This window comes from Lissotriton vulgaris, chromosome 6 (genome assembly GCF_964263255.1).
Source record: "Lissotriton vulgaris chromosome 6, aLisVul1.2, whole genome shotgun sequence".
In the NCBI taxonomy this organism is placed as follows: Eukaryota; Metazoa; Chordata; class Amphibia; order Caudata; family Salamandridae; genus Lissotriton; species Lissotriton vulgaris.
The window spans coordinates 1,522,898,179-1,522,916,801 of record NC_141694.1 but is presented as its reverse complement, the minus strand read 5'-3'; the positions used below and the strand labels follow the sequence as shown (position 1 = coordinate 1,522,916,801).

Below are 18,623 nucleotides of genomic sequence, written 5' to 3'. Positions count from 1 at the left end.
CACATGTGCACACTTACCTTTTTTGGGGGTGAATCTGGGGCCCTTAGGCCCCCTTGCACCCTTGCAATTGCCTTCGCAATTTGCAAGTACCTGTTTGGTAATTGCAAATTGCAAATGCTCTCTATTCATTCCTATGGGCCTCTAGGCCCATAGCAATGAATCGGAATGCATTCCCTAATAGCGAATCGCAATTTTCAATTTGCTATTAGGGAATGTGTAGGAATCGCTATCTATTTTACGATTCCTACATGCATTAGGAATTGCGACTCATTAATAGCGATTCCTTAAAAATCGCTATTAGGAATCACTATTTCTTATCTTGATGCATGTGCCCTATACTGTTTTATACAGTATAGCTTCCAGTTAATGGAGAAAGCAGTACAGTACAACTCATGGCTTGTTACCTGCAAACATAGGGAGATATATTAAAATAGTTATAGTCAATCCTAAATAATCAGATATGATTTTTTTGCTCTGGTTAGTAAAATGGCTTTGAAAAATCTAGACATTTACCTTCTGAATAATGGGACTTACAGCAAATGTTTCTCTTGGCCACAGCTTCGCTCCTTGGTGTTCAGCATGCCAGCAAATTCAAGCAGAGTGGGAGAACTTTGCACACAGCAGTGTGGCAATGGATATCACAGTCGGAAAAGTGGACGTCACTCAAGAGCCAGGTAAGGCTTGTTGGCAAAAAATTATAATGAGTGCTGCCAGATTTTACTGCATCCCTATATTTCCCTTTACAAAGACTGTCTTGTTCTTTTTTTTTGTTGATTTACTTCAGAATGCAAAATCAGAGGGATACAATCAAGAAAAGGAAGTCATTAAGCGCACAGAAAAGAATAGAGCACATAAAGACTACTATTAGACTTATTCATTGGTTATCAACACCCAAATCACCCGTCCATTCATCACATAATTCAGATTCCAGATCACAGAGTATTAGTCAGTTGTAGTAAAAAGAAAGGTTTTGAGGGCCTCCCAGAAGTGCCTGAGCCTAGATGATGGGGAAGCATAATTGCATTCAAGTTAAATTGTTCATTGCAGTAAATTAATGATTAAATTCAGTATTTATACTTCGGAGATTGCACTCTGCCCCAGCAACAGGCTACCAGTTTATGTGCCTGCAGCAGGACCAAAGCTGTATATCGCCGATAGGATACAGGAATGTCCCACACCCACCCCAGTACAGCAACCCACGGATCTCTAGGTATCTCATAGGCAATCATAGAAGAGAGTGCAGCCAGACCCTCATCACAGTAGACGAAGACAGAAGTTTATGAGCATTCCAAATGCAGGAAGTTTGCATCCGATGTGCCACATCTGGCACCTCTGACGTCCTCCCTAATGCCATACCTGTGGATAGATACTGGATTATGGTAGGCCTGATGCAGAATTTATAGTGTTTTATATGAAACATGCTGTATGGTGATATCATGCCGGTTTGGACACCCCAAAAGGACCAATTATTTTCTGATATCGCGAGGCCCATATCCTCCTATCTAATGCGTGTGGAGCGCGGTGGAGCATCCTCGAGTGCGGCTTCATATAACTTGAATGTCAGTTGTGTCAATGAGTTGGCTGCCAGGAGCACATCTAGCACCCTGCAAGGCACTGGCTCCCTGGGAAACGCGGACACCAGCACCCCATCGCACTCCTAATTTAGTAATATGAGAAAATATCCAAAGGGGTTCATTGCACGGCATTGTTAAAATTGCCCAAACTCAGAAACGTTTTATTGATATATATAGGTTTCCCTATTTCCCTATGCCCTTTCGATACAGCTAGGTTAGTACTTTTGGCTCGTGTGTGCCAGTATCTGTGGATAATGGCAGAGGGGGAGGGAAGGAAAGTATAGATCCTCCAGTCCTGCTTGTTTGCCCTGTTCAGCCGAGCCTCTCAACTTGCAGATGTATGGTGCTGCGTGCTGGCAAAAAGTGCTCTTAAGCTTTGGGTGCCATTGCATCAGTTTCAACTGCTTTGTGAGGGATGAACAAAATGCTCTTGAGTGCAAAGGTAGCATAGCTCTTGATCAGGAGCCTCAACCTCCCACCGTGGTTAAACAGTGATGTGAGTGTGTCTCACTCTATTCGGGGTTATTTGTTAGCCCATGCTAAGTTTAGAAAGTATTTCTGTTTGACAGATCAGACATTCTCTTTGATTAACACAGATGCAAAAATATTTGCAAACATCTTAGCTACTAGGTTAGCTCCCCGCATGCCCAAAATTGTTAATCCACGGCAACACGGATTTGTTACCGGGAGAGACACTACCACTCATGTTAACATGGCTATAACAGCGTTTGATGTCACTGAGATTAATTCCACCCCGCTCGGCATGATCTTGTTGGATGCCGAAAAGGCTTTTGACCGAGTGGGGTGGAATTATCTCTCGCACGTTATTACTAAAATGGGGTTCAGTGGGTACTTTTTAAAGTGGATAAAAGCATTATACGATAACCCATTAGCCCATGTTAGTTATGGGGGGCAGACTTCCTCAGATTTTAAGATCTCTCGAGGTACCCGTCAAGGCTGCCCCCTATCACCCTTATTATTTGCCCTCTCACTCGAACCATTTTTATACTCCCTCCAGGCACAACATAGAATTGTTCCTTTCAAATCTAACGAACAAACACTGAAAATCACGGCATATGCCGACGACATCGCCATCTATTCCTCAGATATTAATAAAGCGTTACAAGGGATTAACATCGAGGCTTGTAAATTTGGCAAAGTATCCGGCTACAAGCTAAACACTAACAAAACACAAATCATAGCCAACCATACACCAGCTGTAAAAATCCCCGAGATCTATAAAACTGCCACATACTTAGAAGTCAGAATCATATCTAACATACGAGAAATAAACAATCTTAACTATAACGAAGTAATCAATTCTACCACTATATTGCTCAAAAAATGGCATAGATTGCCTTTGAACCTAATTGGCAGAATTAACCTTATAAAAATGAAGGTTTTACCGAAATTTTTATACCTCTTTCGTTCTATTCCTTTGGTATTAAACAACTCTTTTTTTGAGCAATTAGATGGAATATTTAGCAGTTTCATCTGGGGATACAAAAAAGCCAGAAGATCGCTGAAACTCTTAAATACAGTATCGACAAAGGAGGCTTAAACTTCCCCGATGTTAAATTGTACTTTTGGTCCTCATTTTTTAGGCGTCTTCGGTCTTTACTACAAACTGAGAACACTTTTTTTTTCTTTTATGTTAAGTTCAAACTCAAAAATGTTTCTATTAAGAGCAAATGACCCTAATTATTACAAGAGGGTGAAATTCAAGACCGCTAAAGATATTCTTAGGATTTGGGCTAACATTCTCTCTTACTGTAACACATCTTTTTACCATCCGAAACTACAGCTATGGGGTAATCCAGGCCTTCCGGGTATTTTCAAGATGGCATGGCCTTTAGATGGTCTTCTCATTGAATTAAAGCTTTGGGAGATTTGTATGGTGCGCAAGGGTTTTTAGATTTTGATACACTTCAAACTCTGTATAATTTGACGGAAACAATGAGATTCAAATATTTACAAATACATGACTTCCTAATAGATTGTGATATTTGGAACTGTTTATACTCCACCAAAAATAAATCTTTGATAAGCGAGGCCTACAAACATCTTAGTGCCATTAAAACTGACGATTGTAAAAATCTTGCGGAGAAATGGAGCAATAAAATTGGCCTAAATATAACTCCCAAACAAATATCATGCTCCTTATCAAATATTAATAACTCTGTACGATCGTCCAGTTTAAGATTACAGCAGTTTCGAACAACATGCATGCTATATTATACCCTGGAAAAGATCTCTAAATGGCCCCTTAATAACAATCAAAGCGACCGCACTAAATGCCCTAAATGCTCTGCTTATGAAGCAGACTTAGGACACATGTTGTTCTCCTGTCCAACTCTAAAAGATTTTTGGGGAGAAATACTTGAAGTCTTGGAAATCAAGAAAATCTTCCTACCTTCTCTCACAATACCAATAATATTACTCGATATTTACCCCGTTTTCCTTCCCCAATCTGCCCTGATAACCATCCTTATTTCCTGCGCCAAACTCACATTAGCTAGAGCCGGGATATGCCCTGATCCCCCTAGCATATGGAAATGGTGGTCACTAGTCAACGAAATCCACTCTATGGAGTTAGGGCTTGCGAAGCTCAGAGGTGCTCGTTCATTGAAAAAATTTGAGAAAATCTGGGGTAATTTCCTTCTTTGAAGACGTTTGAAGACTTTTTTGTTAATTACCGTTTTTCCTTCTGCTGGATATCTATTTTGTTATTGTGGATAACTATGTTTTTACTGTTTTTCTTGCTCTTAATATAAATAACCGAGTTACCTAGCAAATATGCTCCAAGTGGAAAATTAAATATCTTTGTTTTTCTTATATGTACATTGTTATGTCTTCCCAATTAATCTGTGAATAAAATAATTAAAAAAAATGTACAGATCAGACATTCTGTGAATGACAGCGGGATACTAATAAATAGGCAGAGTAGCTCGGGGCAGTAGCATGATTTATATAAGCCCTATTCTACCAGCTAGTGACAAAAGAAGGGAGATCCAGCAGGACACCAGACCTGTGATCTTACTCATATTTCAGCCATAGTGTTCCCTGAGTCCCTCGTCCATGTCCCTGCTGACCCATACCCCCAGATATTTCACAGATCTATTGGACCACCCCAGGGGGGACGTCCTGGGTGTAGTACATGCCCCATCCATTAGAGGAAACATTCAGGACTTGCTCCAGCCGGCTGTGAACCTAGATGTAGTCTTAATTGAGTATATTCTCTAAGGAGCATGTTGAGGCGGAGTTCCATACATAAAGAGTCACGGCATCTGCATGTAACAATATCAGAATGGGACTCATTGTGTAGTGGAGTGTGTGTTCTGCATAATTTTGGCATAACTAGCCACCAGGGCCTACAGGACTAGGCCAACAAGATTGATGAGAGAGGGAAAACCTCTTTTGTACCTCTCGAGATCGGAAGGGGATCGGAGAGTGTTATCGATGCATATTCACGTCAAACACCTTAGAGACATCCAAAAACACTGCAATGGCATACAGTTCTGGATTAAGATCCTGGATCAAAGATTGTTCAAAGATTGTGTGCAGTACAGTATTCTAGGATAAATCTAGATTGATTTGCTCTGGTTATGTTGGGAAAAAGGATGTTTAATCTGTTGCCTATTAACATGGCAGGAAGCTAGTATCACAGTTTTTGAGTGACATGGGATTGAAGGATTCACAAAGGTTGGCCTGCTTGGCAGGTTTCAGGAGAGTCACCAGCACAGCTTCTGTTAGGGAAGGAGATAGTATCTGGCATGTGTGAGACTCATCAAGCACATTCAATAGATGTTGGGTCAGGAGGTCCCTATCACACTTATAAAACTCTACAGGGAGTCTATCTGATCCCAGGGTTTTACATGTGAGCAGTCCATCTCTTACTTGTAGCACCTCATCAGGGCTGAAATGTTGCAGTAAAAATTGGTGCTGGGCATCACCCAGCCACACAAGTGCTTTGTCAACCAGGTATGTGCTAATGTGCTCAGGAAACTGTGATCCCCTAGAGAAGTAGAGGCTCGACTAATGGGAAAAGAATACACACAAGATTTGGGGGGTTAGTATTGTATTCCACACCATCCTCATCTATTAAAAACGTGATGGCATTCGCTGCCCACAGTTGTTTATTCATGCTCGCTAATGAGCATTTTGGATGCTCACCCTCCCTGTAAGCAAGGGCTCAGGCATATATCCCCTGGTATTTGACTTATCTATTGTCCACCTCACCATTCACCATTATTTTATCCCTTATGGTTGTCTGGAGCGGGGTATTATTTCTCCCTTAAAATTGTTCTTCCAGAGCCTGAAGTTCTGTCTCCAGCCTGACTAAGTGGGCCTTCAAGTCTCGAGAAATGATATGCAGCTTGGAGATGCAGACTCCCCATATAGTAAACTTGAAAGCCTCACATATAGTTCCCATCTTCTCCACCTACCACAAGTTCATTGGAGAATACTCAGTGATAGACAAGCAGAGCTCGTTTGCAAGAACTTTGTCCAGGAGGGCCTATGTATTTAGCCACCACTACACTGCACCAGCCATAAACATCCGGACCCGCAGGGTCAGCAGCAGAGGTAAGTGGTCCAACAGCTTGCATGACAGGTGGTGAATCTCTATCGCCCATGTGCCAACATCCCTCGTGGAAATCCAGTAGTCCAGTCTGGACCACGAGCCATGCAGGGGGTAAAAGTGTGGTTGCTCGTGTCATTGGGGATTGCGATGTCTCCAGACATCAACCAGCGCAGGATCAACCATAAAAGCGCAAATGAGCATGGGGGCCTGTGCTCCCACCTTGGGGTTGCATGGAATCTATCCATGCAGTCATGGAGAGTGCAATTGTAGTCACCAACCCATAGCAGGGAGCAAGTGCTAGTGGCCAGCACCATGTTCCATAATGAAGTAAAAAACCGTGGATCATCAACATTTGGGCCATAGCATTTAACAATGGTAAAGCAGGAAGGTCCCCACCTCCTCACAATATAACATATGGTCCCTGGCCATCACTATATGATCCCATCAGAATGAAGGGACTGCCCTTTTTGATGAGAATGGCCACACCCCGGGCATATAAAGAATACGAGGCTATGCAGGTATATAGCAAGCATCACTTTGCAAAAGAGGGGTCCAAACATGGATCCAAGTGCATCTCTTGCAACAGCACCACAGAGACACTGTGTATATCTAAATATCTATGTTAGGCACAAGATAGTTGCTGTTTGTTCAATGTCTGGGATTGATGTATCAGGGGAAGAACCTGAAGGTGTAATTTGTATTGTATGTGTGTTTGTTTGATAGTGCAATGCCGCGTGAAGTTGCTCATCGCTGATGTCATCCTGCATGACAGATCCTGTGATCATAGCCAGAGAAGAAAAAGAAGCCCACCTCCCCATCCCACCCATTCTGATGGCCCAAACCCACCACAACATTACCCACTTGAACTCCCCCTCCAAAAAAAACCTTGGGCTTATTTATGTTATTTTTTTTGCTGTAGGGCAGCGCAGCAGGCCTTGCTGCTGTGCTGCCCTACAGCAAAAGAAAAGGACAGGAATGTGCTGTATCCATTAAATACAGTGCATTCCTGTCCTTTTCCACTGCACTGGTGCACAATAGGCTGCAGTTCCGCACAGCAGGAATCTTTGCACCATGGCGCAAGGGTGCCTGTGTTGCGGGGACGATTATTTTTGTGCAAGAAGGGAAACCTTCATGTACAAAAACTATCACAAGACACTTTTTCCTCTTTCTATGTGTTAAGCATGGGCGAATTTTGAGGATTCGCGGTCCGCAAATACGTGCGAAATCTGCAAAAAAATCTGCGAGTTCACGCGAATATCTGCGAACTCGCGGATTTGTAACCACGTGCGTCTGTAACTTTGCCACCGCGCCCATAGGCGCCAAGGTCCCTCGAGTGAGCTGTCCATCATAGTGAGGAAAGGGCAGGAAGATGTTGCATACCCTAGTGTGTGTGGGGTGGGCCAAACGGGCGGGGCTTCCATGCGAGTTTACATGCCTTGTTTATAAAGGTTCAGAGACCGATCAGAGCAGCAGATGAGAAGAAACAGCCTCCTGGTCACAGGAAGTACAAGGGGATTGCGCTCGAGAAACTCGTGGATGCAGACCTCCATCAAGGATTAAATCTAACTGTAGGCGGTAGATATGGGGAGGAAGCACACCTGCCTAGCCTCGACCGTGCTCAATAGTTGTTTGGGCCCTGAGGTCCCTCGAGTGAGCTGACCATCATAGTGAGGAAAAGGCGCGAAGACGTTGCATACCCTAGTGTGTGTATGGTGGGGCCAAACGGGCAGGGCTTCTATGCGAATTCACATGCCTCTTGTTTATAAAGGGTCAGAGACGGATCAGAGCAGCAGATGAGAAGAAAGCAGCCTCCTGTTCACAGTAAGTACACAGGGATTGCGCTCGAGAAACTTGTGGATGCAAAGACCTCCATCAAGGATTACATCTAATTGTAGTCAGTAGATATGGGGAGGAAGCACACCTGGACCGTGCTCACTAGTTTTTTGGGCTGATTATAAAGCGCGACTGAATTAGAGCTTCAACTCGGGCACCTGCTTTATTTATATCTGTAAGTAGTTCCCGTTGAGGTTTAATTTTTGTGACAGAAGCATCGTGCCAGAATGAATCCTGCCTGCATATTTGTTCACGATGATGCTACTGGTTGTGCCATACCTCTACTCAACTGGAGTACTTTCTACTGGCTAATCAGTAAGTGCTACCTCGTTGGGTAAATGTATAGTGCTTTTCCTATACTGCAGCTGCGTAAAGGGCCAGAAGATTTGCCTCCAGTGACCATGTGTGCCTGTAACTTTGATCCCTTGAGTGAGCTGGCCATCAAAAAAAAAAAAAAAGAAATCCGCCCGCGAACGAATTTGCTAATTTTTCAGCAATTTCGCAAGATTCGCGGATCACTAAATTGCCGAAAATTTGAAAATTTCGGAAGCGGAACGGATTTTGCGCCCATAGTTACTATGTGTGCAGCGGAATGCAGCACACATAGAAAGAGGAAACACGAGGAAAAATATAGATATTTCTCCTTGTTGTGCCTCCCATACGCCTCCCCTGAGGAGGCATACGTTTATTGCACTGCTTCAGAATTACGATATCTCGTAAATCTGGGGCAGTGTCAAAAAGCTATGAATGTTGTTGCTGGAAACACCCCCAGCAACACCCATGGAACACCCCTTTAACGCAGTTTTCTGCATGAAAGAGGCACATTTTCATAAGGCAATTGAAAGCCACGTAACATGGCTTTACATGGTCTTGTAAATATGCCAATGGTACATTGCGCCACTGGAATGGCAAAAAAGGGACATACCTGCAGTGCAAAAGTACCAGTAGGGCCTCATAAATGAGGCCCATTGCCTGGAGACGACAACACATGGTTATCAGCCATGAAAGGTCACCAACAACAAATAACTGTGATTTCCATCGATGCACCACGTTGGCCGTCGGGTTTACCCGCTAAATAATGTTGTGGGTGCCTGAAGGGTCTTTAGAACATGTGTCCATGAGGCCAGTGTTTACAAGGGAGATTGATGTTGGTCTGTCATAACATGGCAATGCTGTGCCTCTATCCATGCCAGCTCAGGTCTAATTAGAATCCACGTGGTACTACAGCAGGCTCCCTCTGCCTGGACTCGGTTATCGTACCTGGGGAGCTTCTTAATTACATCAATTGCTTGTTTTGGGGTCTGAAAGATATGCTGTTTGCCATTGTGTGTAACTCCTAGGCAGGCCGGGTAAAGCATGGCATATTGGATTGTTCCTTTGAGGAGTTGCTGCTTTCAGACAGGAATTTCCTCTTGGCCCCTTGCATGGCTCCTGTAAAGCCTTGATATAGTGAAATGTGATTGTTAGCAAATGTGAGTTGTTTCTTCTCCCTCGCCATGCAGAGTGCCATATCGCGGTCTTGGAAGTTGAACAGGTGCACTATTGTGGGGCAGGAACCTTGCTGCCAGGGACGTGTGTGCCCTTTCCACCTCCAAAAGGGTAGAGAAGGCCTCCCGAGCAAACAGCTCAAGAAGCATTTTTTTTTATGTACTCCTCCATACGACCTGTGTTTGCTGACTCCTGTACTCCCAGAATGCAGACATAGTTGCATTGAGATTGAGCCTCTCAATCTTTATTCTTGGCTGCTACTATATAGAATGCTTTTTCATTACTCTGCAGTGTCTCGTCATTTGTCGTTATCTCCTCCTCTGCTCTCGATATTCTACTCTCTGCTTCCATGAGGTGACCCCAATGCTTATCCAGTTTGGTGGTGATTAAGTTTATTCGGGCATTTAGGGTGTCCATTTTAGAGTCTATGGACATCAGGTTCACATATAATACCTGCCTTGGTCTCATCACATATTCTAGGATCTAGTGCATGGGTACTCACAGGCTGTGACCCAGGGGCCACAAAATTCGGTCTGTGGTGTGACCGAGGGCTGCACTGATGCCAGCAGGGAGGGGTAGGGGTCTGGGTGGGCTAGGGATTGTGTAAGGAAATTTAAAAGCATGTTGAATAAACGGGCAAGCTATTATTTGCATTTTAATAAGTGCTTTCCTGTGTATTTAAAAATTTTCACTAAATATTAGTGCTCAGCAACTGAACAGAAGTTTGTACTGCTGTTCACCGGGGGGCCACTTGTAAAGGTCCCTAGGCCGTACTTTGAGTATCACTGATCTAGTGTGTTTCATAATATTAGGAAGTGCTGACCCTTGGAAGTGGTACTTGCCAAATACAGAAATAACAAGTTCTTTTAATATCAACAGATCATGTGGATGGCATGATGTCTTAAAGAAAAAGCTACTTAACTCCAGTAACAATCTTTCTGGTGGAAACTCTACCCAACTGACGTTTCCTCTCCTCTTCACTGTCATTCATGCCCAGACTGGATCGAGAAACCATTGCAATATCTTTCCTATGTTGACAGGTGGTTCCAGGGGTCCATGTTGGCTCTGACACCTATCTGGATGTGATGTCACAGAGCCGTATAAGGCCCCATCTGGTGCTCTGACATGAGTTCTCATTAGCCTTCCTCCCCACCTGCATGGCTTTAGGAGCCGTGATAATCCTAACAGGATGAGGTAGACACTGTATTCACTGGAAAGATTGTTACTGAAGATAAGCAATTTTTTCTTCTGATGCATACTTCTACCATCATGTTCTTCACTTCATGAATCAAATATCCAAACAGCACCCAATGGAACTTCATCTGAAGAGAGATATGGCCAATATGTCTACCATAATGGCATTAGGCCAAAACCATTAACACCCTACACAATGATAATACTTGTTGGTATTATAATTTTATTGTTTCCAGCTGCTTTGTGAGAGCAGGGCAGGGGAGGTGTGGTTTGCCCAGGGCCGGTCAAATAGTCATGCGCACTTTGCATTTTTATGCAGCCTGCGTGGATAACATGCCCAGGCCCCCAGTCTCTGTCTGAGTGCCGAACAATAGCACTCAGACCAATCACATTGCAGCATTTTGATTGGTCAGGGGAGCCTGGGCGTGCTTCCTGGTTGCTGTTCCGGGCAGAGTCTGTCGGAGGAGAGATGGAGCAGAGACACAGGACACAGCAATGAGGTAAGAGTTTCTTGTTTGAAACTTTTTTTTTACATTCTGCTTCTTCCTCCCCCTGCCTCGCCAACCCTGGGCTGTGCCGGCCACCACTGGATATGTTCTTTTTGCTTCAAGTCCTGGAATGACCTTCACCTGCACCTCAGAACAGATTCCTTACTCACAGAATTCAGAAAGGGACTCAAGACATGGCTCTTTGACTGATTCCAGAAAGAACCTAGCACCTAAAATACCAGCACAGGTGATTAGCTTCACTCTACAAATCCAAGCAGATTGATTTTCATGCAATGTGCCTAATCCCAATTAGGTGCTTTCTGTCCTCAGACCCCCAGTCTCATCCAAAATCTCCCTTAGTGGTACCTTGAGAGAAAAATTAATTGGTCTCCCTAGCATTGTGGATAGTGTAAGAATTAGTTAACACTAGAATGTTTTGATAATTGAACATGACCATATCATATGATTAAATTCGCTTCTCCCACTTTTTCACAGATGTCTTGTATTTTCGCTATTACAAATAAGGCCCCAAATATGAACATTTTACAAAGAACCATGATTTTGACTTTAAATAACCTTTTAGGCACCACTAAGCACAATTTGTCATCTTAGCAAAACATTTGAAATCATGCCATCATAAGGTTCGTTTAGCATCTGCAAACAGGCCAGCCTGGACAGACCCCCGTATCAGTCTGAAGCCAATCAATGTGTTCTATTGCTTGACAGAACTTAGCTCTCTTGAAATACTGACTGTGAAAATCTATTGACCGCATTAACATGTATCATACATATACTTACTTTCAAAAGCTTCTTCCCTGTGCAGAGCTTATAGATCCCTTTGAGTATTTCCACAAAAAGATCCCACAGAGCCAAACTGAAGCTAGGGAACCAAATTCTGACATCAGCAGAAGCTCTTGCTACATCGGCTAGCTGAACACCTCACAGTCTTCCCTGCCCTTGGATCCTAGCCCAACGAAAAATACATGCGAGTATATATACGGTTGGAGAAGTGTGGCTCTCTGGTTAGAGCATAGACTCTAAAGCAGAGATCAGGCCCGGCACCAGGGTTCAAGTCCCGACACGGCAGGGTCTTGGGCTCAATGTCCGTGGACTCAATAATTCTCACCTCGGCGCCTACTCTAATCATGGGTCTCACGCTGCAACTCTGGGCAATAGCTTGCTTAATCTCCACCACGTCCCCTACAACACTGGGATGCCTGGCTTTACCTTGGGGTTGCCCAGGAGGGGCATCTCACAGAGAGAGCCAGGAAGGGTTCCACAGCGTTATACAGTGCCGGGACGCCCCGTTGGAGTTTCTGTGCGCTCTACAAAATACACTACATGGATACATATCGAAGTTAGTTAAAACATTGTTATCCTTCCTTAGTCTTTAATTGACCCACTTTAAAACTGCTTAAAATAAAACTCATTCAAAAACCCTAAAATACAGTTTAGTCTTATCCCTACTGTGTTCATGTGTATCCTCATACTGTTAGTGGTTTCTGGAAAGTATAGTTCTTTCTTTTTTTATATCTTCTTCTCGACAGTGAATGTTTATCTCACAAGTAATTGTTTTTTCTTGTATGTTCTTACATTAAGCAGCATCTCTTTCAAAGTTAAACCTTTAAGCGTGGTAACGCCACGGAAAGTTGAGCTAAACGGCCTTAAAGCCAAATTGTGTTTGAGGTAAGCTGGATGTAGGTTACTATGGAAACTCCTCTAGTTTTCTAGCTTCTGTTCTGTGGTTTAATTATGAGTATGCCAATAGCTGACCCAGTATCCATCCCATCCCTCCACTGGGGCTATTGATCCCGGGACTTTAGTGATTCTGGCTAGTGTGCAGGGTATTACTGGGGATTACAAGTTGCACTCTGATTTTACCTTTGAGGAAACTGTGATTCCACCCCAATTTTCCAGGTAATTACTTACTTCTTGCCAGAATTTCACCTGGACATTTTGGCTACACACTGATTTGTGACATGAAAATGCTTGCCATATCTGAATTACAGTGGCATTTGTAATGAGACAATGCAGCCGATTACGAGTCTGATGGCCCATGGACTTTCCAGACTCGTGGGAGCGTGGCGCCAGCAGTCTCCTGACTGCCCTACTACGATTATGGAGGTCGGACCACCATTTTTCCGCCGTAGCCACTGGGGAACTCCCATTTCCTTGCGGTATTGCAGTGCTCAGGAGGCTTCAATATGCTTGGCAGGACCTCTGTGGTCCCCCAAGTATATTACAAGTCTCCTTTCCGCCTGCAGTATCATGGTGATTCCTACTCCATGAACACTGTGACAGAGAGGAAACAAAGAGGGCCCTGCAGGGTCCCCTGTGCCACCTTCGCATGGGTATGAATGCAGGGGGCACAACATATGCCCCCTGTGTGTATGCACCCCAGTTACTGCACGCCATGGGTATTCTAGTCCATGGCGTGCAGGAACTGTTTTTGGCGTTCCCCTTGCGGGCCCATTTTCTGAGGCACCAACATGGGAATGCCAAAAACCAGCCCGCCAAATAGGAGGAAACTCCTAATCTGGCAAGCAGTCTGACCATGGCTTTGGCGGTGTGGCGGATCCAGCACCTCACCACCAAAGTCATAATCAGACCTTAAATGTCTGTCCTTGCAGTGACCTTCAATGGTGTACAGCAAATTCCTTTATTTTACATTATTTTAAAAATGTCTGTTTCATCACAGCTTTTCAAAATGTACTTATTAGTGCCTGGGTGCACTTTTACTAACTCACTCATTCACACACCTACCCACTCTGAAATGTCTAAAATCGGCACATTCTTTTTTCTTAATGTCCTAAAATTAGGGAAAAAAACAGAGAATAAATTAAATCAAATAATGATGCACTTAAAGAAAACTCTTATTGGGGCAATAAATAACGTTATTTTATGTCAAAATGAGAAAAGTTGTAGTAATTATTTAAACTGTGGATTTTATTTATAGCAGAAATAGCAGTTCTGACATGTGAAGTCAAATGCTACTGATAGAACCTAGAAACTAAAATTCTTTATAAATGATGACACATTCCACTATCACACTTACCAAACAATACCAGGCCCATAAACATAGTGAATGAGGTGAATGGATACTATATGTTGAGTAACTTTTAGAAATAAACTATCTACAAAAACAAGACCAGCTTGTCATTTTGAAAAGTTTATTTTTAAAAATTCATAAGTGAAAATCTTTAATAACTCACTTTATTAAAATCAAACATTTAGTTTTATTAATTCAAATCGCATAATCATTGGCACAATGTAAGCTGTCAGAAATAATCAAAATGATGAAATTAAGAATTCATTAGCTTTTTCTCCAAGTTAATTCTCAAACCTGAAAGGGAAACATATAATAAACAGTTGCATGCTTACTCTCTCAAGGCAATCCGACAGCGCTTCGCCCCTCTGGAAAGGACAGTCCCAAACCCCACAAGAGAGCCAATTTTATATCATTTTTCGCTCTCAAAACTAACTAAATGTTATTATTTTGAAAAGTTCAGCACTGTGATTGGTTTATGGCCATCAGGCCACCTCAGCTACCAGTCCAGAGAATATGCGCGTCACCGTGCCATTGTCCATTAGAGTGACAACAACTTCCGAGGCATTTGCAACAAAAAGTTGCCAATCTACTTCCACCAGAGCTCGGCAGATTCACGCTTGTCACTTCCTCGGCCTTGAATAAGAACATCCAGAGCAGTCCATGGAAATAAACTCCATTAAAAGAGTCTCTTTTTTATAAAAAATTCTGAGCCACGAGAAGTAAGTTCAATAACCTCTTGCAAAGTTTTTTTTTTCTTTTCAACGTGCAGCTTGGCTCAGCTTCTGCTCAGTTCAGGCCGACCAATTTTTCTCCAAAGCAAGAACTAGGCCTCAGCTCACTCTTGAGCTATTATTTAAACAAACACAAAAAGAGTGATTAATTCAAGTAAAGCAAACCCTTGTGTACCACCCAGTCCCTTATTAATTATTAATTAACCCACTAATAAAAACATTTAGCAGAAGCAAACATTTAAAGCAGCACATAAAATAACCACCATTCTTCATGTTGTCCAGCTTAATGTTTCTGAAAGAATAAAAAGATAATTAAATGATACACAGACAGACAAACACAACATAAGACATACATATAAGCACATATAGAAGCACATGCCATGAATGATCAGCTGCATGTTAATGGTGACAAAGACAATAGGACAGACATAATAAACAGGACAATATTAATAATGTGTTACAAAAACAGACTTGCAAATGCAACAAAAGCACATATAATTAGTTTCCCGCGTGTTCATGTGTGGTGCAAACTTAATCTAGGTTGGATTAGTAAAATAAATCATGCAACAGTGCATTAATTAATCAGTTAATGTTATGGGGAATTGAATCCACAAGCCAGAATAAAATATTTTCTGCAGCCCGCTTTATCAACTACCATCAGGTGAAATAGTTACAATATTAAAATACGAGAGACATCATCCAGCATTCTCATTTAAAAAGCAATGTCCTCGATTCTGGGATCCGTGAAAATGGATGGGATGGTGCGCTGCGGGTCAGAAGCAGCGTCAAACTATATTTGCAGCACAAGCCTATTCCACCTCAAAGACCGATACACTTAAACTGTTGAAGCCGAAATGTAAAGTAGGCTGTTTGTATGCTTGAGGTTTCAGAACAGGAAATAGTTTTTATGAGTGCAAGTGCGCGCCATTGTCAATCAGCTGCGATTTCTCTGACAGAACAATCCCATTTAGTTGCTTTTTACTGCTTCTGCTTTTTATCAGCGATTGGATTTGTATACTTCTCGTATTACAGTTCAGTGTTTAGTAGCGATGTACAAAGGGTGTGATCTTTGTAAGACAAATGCTAAAATTAAGTGTGTAAAATAACAGGCTTTGCTGAGCCTTAATGAGGTTGCATTTCGCTGAATTAGAACAACATAAAGGTCGTATCAACCACATAACTTGATCCAATTGCTAAAAAAAGAAACACGCTCATAGCAGTAAAAATGTGTCTTGCTCATTTTCTGTACATATCAGATGGCAGAAAATGCAGTGTTTCATTTTTTCCTTCTGTCTTGAACTACAATGATTTGCAATGAAGTTTCTGGATATTGTGTGTCAAGCATTTCGAAAGAGTTGCAAGTAATTTCTTAGGTCAACTCCCAGGTAATGGAGGACTTTCTGCTTTCCTGGGCCTCACTGGCAGGTTTTGGGCAATGGCAAGAAGCCGCGAGGTGCTAAAGTGTGAGTTTGGTGGGAAAGCTTGTCTGACTGGTAGGGTCTGGTCAAATCCCTCAAGTAAGGCCCAGCCCTGGTTCTCAAACAAAGGAGGTTTGAAAAAACATAATGGGGAAGGGTACATTTTCCATATTGGATCCATTGCTTTGTTTTAAACTCAATGATTTAGCAACAACTTGAGTTGGTAGCTATTCTCTCAAGCATTGATGGAAAACGGTGCAATAAAAGACACATTAGACCAGTACATGCTTGCTCTCATGTGGGTGGGATATGGTTAATATATAAGGATCATGAATATTATGTCCCAGATTTTTTTTTAAGGTGTGTTTTGGACCAACAACATTGCTAACTGGGTAGTGTTTGAAGAAACAATTATAGAGGGACTTAGGTGCTCCTCAGTGTTATAAATTATGGCACAAGTTTCAGTTCAAGTTACCATGTGATTCTTAAAATTAATTGCCCGACAAGGTTTTTTTTCAACCTGTATGAAGAAGGATGTTTTGCTAACTGCATGGGCTAGAAACATTGCTCAGTACTGCTAGAGGAATTCCGAAATCAGTCGGAGGTTGGAGGTATTACAAGTAATTTCCAGAAATGTTTATATTTCAGCTATGAAAAATTGTGACGTTATTACTGGATATTTTTTCCTTTCCTTAGTGAGAAGCCTAACTTAACCCCTTAAGTTTAGTGGGTTAGTATTTCTTTTCATTGTTCTTGTTGTGTTCCTTTTGCCTCGTGCTTCGAGTGTACATGTTCGGGGTTTCGATTGGCTTCTGTCAGTTGCTTCTCGAGCCTCTGAGGGTGCACTCCTTTGTGCCGTGGCTGAAGCTTTCATGCAATAAACAACCTACATGTGAAGATATGTGGCTCCTCTTGTGATTAAGTACTACTTACCACATTTGGCGATAAGGATGGGATAACGTTGGCTTGGATTTTTTTGGTCCTTATAATGATTTAGTGGATGAGTTGAGGTATTTGATTTTGGCCATGGACTACCATTCAAAATGGATGTACTACAAATTTGTTGATTCTCCTAACACAGATAATACAATTTGTTTCTTAAAAAGAGTGTATTTGTTAGAGGGGACTCCTAGGTCTTTAGTAACGGACAATGGAATATACTTTGTGTCAGAAAGAATGTGTAAAGCACTACAGTTTACAACTTTCTGCTTTCACACAGTGACCTACTGCACTGTACACACAGTACACTACATTTGCATCATGGCATCAGGAAATATATTCAATTTGTCACAACCATTTTTGCCAGCAGATGGTGAGCCTAAATTAGAGTGGGTAATTTGGCATGAATATTTCACTAATTATACTTCCTCTTTTAATGACGAAGAGGATGAACTATCACCTGAAAAGAAGAAGAAAATACCTTTGCATTGTTTAGGTGCTGGTGGGTTTAAAGTGTACACTCACATTAAGAAAAAGATCCATCAGGGTGATGTGTACACTAATGCCTTGGAAGATTTAGACAGTTACTATAAACCTATTGTGTGCGTCGCTGGGGATATTCAAATTCTTCCACCGCAAACAAAGCAAGCAAGAAAATATTGAGGATTATGTAGCAGTTCTGAAAAATCTGGCACTAATGTGTCAATTTGGGAAATTACACGATGAAGTTATTAGAAGTCAAATAGTCATGCGAGCGGCCAACACCTCTATCCAAGATTCCCTATGGGCCAAAGGGGAGAAACCTTTACAAGATGTAATCGAAATCGTTAAAAGGGCAGATTTAACAGGTAGATGCACCAAAGCGGTGCTTGCAGAAAACCCATTTTGAAAATAGACAGACTATGACAAGAACATACCTGTGTCCTTTGCAAATGGGTAACTGAATAAAGTCAACCTGTAGTCTGATAAAAGGGCCTTCTGCCTTTCCAATTGTACTGGGCAATACCACTGTTTTCTTTCCAGGATTAAACTGCTGACAAGTTAAGCACCTCTGGCAAAGTGCCTCTGCAATGTTCCTGAATTTCGAATTGTACCATGTTTGTCTAAAAACACGAACCATTGCATCTCTCCCTATGTGTGTGTCTCCATGTATCAGTCTTGCCTTTGAAGCAACCATACTGTCTGGTAACACAGGCATACCATCCCTATAGACGATGATACCATCTCTATCCCTTGGTTGGCAATCATCTTTCTCCCATCTTGCTTTTTCTTCTGGTTCTGCTGCCTGTTGCAACCCTTTCAGATCCTCCCAAGTTGATACATCCTC

The 18,623-nt window shown here is 42.3% G+C and overlaps 1 protein-coding gene across 2 annotated transcripts in view; it reads left to right on the top strand.

The window, feature by feature from the left end:
• Positions 1–18,623, top strand: part of TMX4 (thioredoxin related transmembrane protein 4) — a 378,667-nt gene that overhangs the window by 48,199 nt on the left and 311,845 nt on the right. For both annotated transcript variants that reach the window (XM_086927695.1, XM_086927694.1), the window contains exon 2: positions 559–674. In XM_086927695.1, the coding sequence (XP_086783821.1) occupies positions 559–674 (116 nt within the window). The remainder of the gene's footprint in view (positions 1–558; positions 675–18,623) is intronic.